The 6,491-nt window shown below is 37.1% G+C and overlaps 1 protein-coding gene across 1 annotated transcript; it reads left to right on the top strand.

Annotated features, from left to right (window-relative positions):
- The first annotated feature begins 340 nt into the window (after nt 1-340).
- LOC131180174 (vegetative cell wall protein gp1-like) lies at nt 341-1,732 on the top strand. The gene is made up of 3 exons (XM_058147803.1): nt 341-835; nt 1,181-1,329; nt 1,537-1,732. The coding sequence occupies exons 1-3, from the start codon at nt 341-343 to the stop codon at nt 1,730-1,732; spliced, it is 840 nt and encodes a 279-aa protein (XP_058003786.1).
- The last annotated feature ends 4,759 nt before the right edge of the window (nt 1,733-6,491 follow it).

Here is a 6,491-nt window from a genome sequence, read left to right as displayed (position 1 = left end):
TAAAATTTTTCCCAAAACCTGCCGAAACTTGCTGATGATGTTGCTTGTCAAGCAGAGTCTTAAGCAAATTCTGCTGAACCTTATGCTTAACCCCAAGCATGACCCATATTACCACATGTCTGCCCCACATTTTAAAAAACCCAAAAATTTCCGCCATTTTTACAAAAGCCTCGCTCAAACTCCCGATAAACCTTGCCGACTCCCTTCCCACGCCATTTTTTCCGGCAAATTCTTATGGGAAGCTGAAAGGTTTCTTTCTTTTCAATAAATGGTGAGAACTAAAATGTGGTCTACCCACAAACCCAAACCTCGGAAATCTCGATACTCTGTCCAATCGAAAATGGGTACCCCATCCTCCATACCCATAAACCCTAACCCCAGTCCCAGTCCGCCGTTACCTCAGTCGCCCCCGCTGCAAATGCCGCCATTGCCGCAATCGCCACCACCTCAGTCGCCACCACTACCCCCAGACCAAACACCAACCCTCATTCCGCCAACTCCCCTCTCGCCGCAAACTGAACCGCAAACTGAAACACCAATTCTCGACCCTCATTCCCCAGAAACAATGCCTGAGCCTGCACCTACTCAAACTAAAACCAAAGGCAAAAATCAAAAAGCTGCAGGTAGACCCAAGAAAACCCCTGTCGGAAAACGGAAACGAGTACCCTCTGTTCCTTTCGACCTAAATTCTCCACCCCAACCTTCCTCTGAACCAGTCAACAAAAGGACTAGGTCCTCCTCGCAAACTCCAGCACCAGCAGTCCAAACACCTATATCTCAGTCACCTTTACACTCTCCAGCAGCACCTGCGTCATCTGCTAATGACCTAGAGGAGGTAATTTCTCCATTACCTAGGGCTTTTAAGGACATGGATATGAAAAATGCCTATGAGAAATTAGTTTCTAAACCTATTTTGGCAAACAAGTATATGGATGAGCAGATTTTGAAAGAATTAGGCATTTATGACTCTGTTTTTGCCTATTTGGATGCTATCAGCTGGACTAATTTTGCTAAGATTAGGGAACCAGTGTACAAGGATTTGACCCTGGAATTTTTGAGTTCCTTAAGGCTGAATTTCAAACCAACAGTGCCTGAGCATAAAGATGTAATATATTTTTGATGTGCTGGAATTGATAGGGAGTTAGACATGGATGCTATGAATGCAATTTTTGGTTTTCAGGATTCGAGGTATAAAAATATTGAGTGGCAGCAAACTGTTTATGACCCTGTTCAATTTTGGAAAGATATTGCACCTTTTAGGGGTTATTATAGACAGAGGACTGCAAAAGCATCTAGGATAGTCGATCATGTGTTGAAATACCTCCATAGGTTCATTTCTTACACTGTTTTAGGAAGGGGACACAGTAACAGTATTGTGGGTGCTGGAGACTTATTTTTCTTGTGGTGCATGAAAGAGAGAAAACAAGTAAGCATAGCCCATTTCATAGCTACTCATTGGCACCAAATTGTCACGAAGCATACTAAAGGGAGTATAGTTTTTGGGGGGTATATAACTGCTATAGCAAACTCATTTAGCTTTGATGCTAGTCTATATAAGCTGCTGCCAGTTTCTAGTGAATCATATATAGACAGCACAATGTTGCTGCACATGGATGTTTGTGAGAAAGTAGGCCACACTTATACTCTGTTACAGCAGCATCCTGAAGCCACTGGTACAGCAGACCCCACTACCTTTGCACCAGCAGAACCCCAACCAACCACTACACCATAATTTTTAGCAGACATTTTGTCCCTCTTAAGATCCTTGGAATCCAAAATAGCAAGTTTAACTGTCCAGCCATCTGTTCCCTCACCTGACACCACAGAAATCCTTGCCACCTTGAAAAGCTTAGAAGTCAAAATTGACACCATAGGTCAGCAGCAGGTTAACCAAAAGAAGAAGCTAGAAAAGAAACTTAAAAAGAGATTTTTATCTCTTAAAAAGAAACAGAAGCAGCATCAACTCCAAATGTTGGAACTTTACAACAAACTGGCCCAATCTTACAACAATTTATATCATTGGGGCCAAGACATGTTTCAAGAAATGAAAGACCTCACAGAAAATTTGGAAACTGCTTCTGAAGCTTCGGATGACAATGAACCTACTGCAAAACCCAAGACCACAGTGCGTGCAAAGCCTTGACAGCAGAGCTTGATCAGTAGAAACAGTTTTAATTTCTGTTTTAGGTTTATTTTGTAATCTGTTTATTTTAATTTTCAAACTTTAGTACTAGTTGTAATACTTTGGTAATTAGTTTTTGTGATTATACTTGCACTTCTTTCCTTTAGTTCACTTTATTTTATTTTCTACTATGGACATAGTTACTCTATGAATGCTTTTTGGTTTAATTTTAGATTTAACTGTTAGATTTTATTTCTTTTTGCACTTTATCTTTTTCTTCAATCCTAATTTTGTTGACATTGATGAGTTGCACAAATTTTCCTTGAGCCGCATCTGTTTCACATCATTTGGAGGTAACAGCTTACCCTTTTACCATTTATGCTTATGGTATGTTGCCAATGCTTATGCTTTCGCTTTACCCTACGCACCAGGTTAAGCAACATCTTAAGCAGTGTAAATTCATACATTTGGAATTCTTTTTCACATTTTTCTCTCTAAAAAGCTTCATTATTAATATCATTTTGAGCTAATTTTGGAATTCTTGAGCTTATATTGATTTAATCCTCAATTGTATAAATTTCATTAATTGAGCAATTCACACAATTTTGCCCATCTTTGCATTCATTTTAAACATTGAGGATAATGTTTCATTTGAGTTTGGGGGTGAGGGCAAAATTTTTAAAATTTTCATTCATTCATTTATTACATTTCATTCATCCATATATAGATAATTCATACACTTATATATAAACCTCACACATGTCTATACCCATATACATACATTTGCATATAGTTTTTCATATAGATTACACTTAGTTTTAATTCGATTTATGCATTCATTTTAGGATCATGCATATCATAAAAATAAATTTTTTTACCTTATCCTTAGAGGTTGAGAATTGCTTTGAAGAGCAATTAAGCTTACTTTTAGAAGGGTTTGATGGATTGAAAGTTCTAGATAGGTGTAAAGTTATTAGATTCTTGCTTTGGTTTATATCTTCTTAGCCAAGGGCCACTCAATCAATTGCATTGACTTTTGGTGCTTAGAGAAAACTCTAAGGTAAGAAGTAGCTAATTGATGTCTCACCAATCCTAGAACAATCTTCCTAAACCTTTCAAGGCGAAATCATAGCATACACTTGAAAAAGAAATGATGTAGGCATTCTTTGAATTTTAAACCTATATCTTAGCCTTAGCCAACCTCACTTAAAAAAATTTCGCTTTGGAACCAATTTGAGCCTACATTTATCCCTCTTATTCCTTTGGAACCCACATCAATGCCTAGCCATAAACCCAAACACTTACCTACCCTCCATGAGAATAATTCTTTGAGTGATAGATACACTTAAAAAAAAAAAGACAAAAAAAAAGCCAGCAAATTCAATTATGGTATGTAAAGTAATTCACCACCCAAGTACACAAAGAAATGAGTTTGGGGGTGAATTGAAAGGGACAATTGTAATTCAAATTCAATATTATTTATGTAGTCCCTCTAAAAGCTTCAAAATTATATGCTAGCATTGGTGAATAGTTGTAAAGTTCCTTCTCCCAAATGATTCAAAAAAAAAAAAATTTTTGTGTGTCTTGATCTTTTAATAATTTGATTATTCTCATATTTTGTTACCTTTATCCCTTTCTTGTTAGCCACATTATCACCCCTTAGCCCCACTAAAACCCTTGAAAGTCCTTTTGATCTTTTGATGGTGTTTTGCTACATTAGTGGAGATTGGAATAGGAGAATTGCCTATGGGATTGGGATATCATTAATCCATTCATTTACTTTCATCATTATTTGAGACACTTTAGTTTATGGATTACCCTATAGTCTATTTAGGCACGATTATTCCTTGTAATTGATTGGTTTGGGCTTGATGATATGGATAGTTGACCCAAGGCTAAGCGGTGATAACTTTGGTAAAAATTGAATTCTTTGCATCTTGAAAGTGGGTATATGGTTTGTTGGTGGCTAAAAGTAAGTTTGAGAGTTTGGATAAGTAATTTTCATAAGCTTAAGGTAAGGTACCCCAAATTGCATTAATTGTTTTTAATTTGCTTGAGGACAAGCAAAGGTTTGAGTCTGGGGGAATTTGTTACACTCATTTCATATAGGCATTTTAGGGTAGTTTTGCATCCATTTTGTTCTCATATTTTAGTGTATTTTATGTTTTTAGCTTTATTTTATCTTATTCGTTAACTTTAGATACTTTATATTTGATTTTTGTAATTTTTGTTGTTTTTTATGGGATTTTGTGGCAAATCGAAGATCAATGAGTGCAATAGGAAGTGATTTGAAGAGATTTGGAGTTCTTTAAGCATGGAGGAAAGTTAAAGAAATCAAGCCTTGAAAGAGCAAACCAGCCGAAATTTGCTTGAGGCTTTGCTTAAGATCCTGCTTAGGGTAAAGCGGCAGTGCTTAAGGTGCAGCACAAGTCAAGCAGGAGCAGAAAAGTCCATTTTACTCTAAGTCTGCCGAGATTTGCTGAAGGTCTGCTTAACCTTAAGCAGACAGTGCAACTAGAGGCTGAAATTTGCTAAGAAGCTGCTTAGGGTTAAGCCGAACCCTAAGCAGACTGCCCAGAACGTGAATAGTGCTGCTGACTTGGATAATTTTACACCTCATTTCCTATCCACTCCTTGACTCTTATTTACTTTTAGGGCAACCTTTTGGGATGATATAAATTGATCATTTCCTTATTTTTTCCACAAGAGGGAGGGGAGGAAAGACAAAAAGGAAAGAAAATTTAATAGAGAGAGAGAGGAGATGCCATTCTCTCTTGGGGAGGAGCTGCTGCATCAGTTTTGGAGCTCCAGAAACCAGAGATTTTGGTTCTTCTACCTGGGTTTTTCTATTTTAGTCCTTTTATCATGTTTTTCTTTACTCTTCCATCAATATCTCTTGTAAATACCATTATGAGTGAGTAATCTCTTTAGATTTCAGAGTTGGGAAATATGTTTTAGATTGATTTGTAGATTTGTACTGGGTATTTCCTTATTTTACATAAATATGAGTTTTGATTCCTTCCTTGTGTGCTTGATTTACTTGCCTAATGTTGGTACCCATTGGGTATTGTGTTAATCTTTGATTGAAGGACCGAAAGGTGAAAGTCATTGATAGATAATCAAGGATTGGAACTTAAAATCACCTAGATTTAGAAATAAACTAGGATTTTAAGAGGAATTAATTATTGGTTACAAAACTTAATGGGTTTTAAAGTAATCAAATAACATACGAAAGTAGGTTTGGTTATTTTAGAACAAACTTTGGTTTGCTTGAAAAAGATATCAAAGGAATTTAGAATCAATTTCCTTCAAACTCTATTTTTCCCTAAAAATTGGAATGCCCAAGACAAATCCCAATTAATTTATGCATAAACCCCAACTCTGGAATCACTTTTACCATAATTAGACTTTCATTTGAATTACCCATTGTTAATTTAGTTTAATTGCGAACTAGAATTAGAATTAATTTGTTTGCTCCTTACCCATTTCAATTGGATTAATCAATTTACCTTGCTCATTTACATTTACCATTTATTCATTAATCATTAGCCCAAATAGTCGCTTCATTCATAGTTTGGTAATCAAATAGCAAATCCTCATGGGAACGATACTTGATTCATCATTTTATTACTTGAGACGACCCGTATACTTGCGGATTAGTCAACATCAATGCACACATAAAATGATTTGAGAACAGGTATTAGCTTGAATTTGATGAGTTCAGGACCACTTATTAAAGATCAGTTAAAACATTAACTTTATTAAACACTTGTACCATTCAAGAGAGGTAACTAATCATAAGACGTCCCGAAATTTAGAATCTCGGACGTGAGGAGATCGAAAAATAAAATACAAAATCAAATGGTCCAAAAATTAATCAAAATGGGTCGAGGGGATCGGGAAACACTTGGTTTGAACGCACTTTTAAGTTTATTATTTATCAAGGAGGTTACTAGCTCAAAGAAAATGACCTGAGGTTAGATAACTGGTTGAGATTGGTCAAACGCCTACTAGGGGGATCGACATAATTACACTTATTCGAATTATGGAATTTGAAGATTGACCAAAATATGGTGTCCACACTCCCCCCCCCCCCCCGGCGCAATTCTCTCTCATCTTCACCCTTCTTCTTTCCTTTTCCTCCATGAATTCCAGCCATGAGCTTCGACCAACCGCCGGCGAGACTCCTGACGACCAACACCAGTGCCGGAGGAGCCATGAACGATGACAGGCGGCAGAGAGAGAGTGGGAGAGAGAGAGAAAGGAAAGAGAGAGAGAATAGAGAGAGGGAAGTTGATCGGCCAAAAGCTGGCTGTTCCGGCCAGTGATCGGTGACCCCATCTATCCAGATCAACACCTCTCGGCCCGA

The sequence above is a fragment of the Hevea brasiliensis genome, chromosome 5 (assembly GCF_030052815.1).
Source record: "Hevea brasiliensis isolate MT/VB/25A 57/8 chromosome 5, ASM3005281v1, whole genome shotgun sequence".
NCBI lineage: Eukaryota > Viridiplantae > Streptophyta > Magnoliopsida > Malpighiales > Euphorbiaceae > Hevea > Hevea brasiliensis.
Note: the sequence above shows the minus strand (reverse complement) of the source record. Positions and strands in the feature narration are given on the sequence as shown.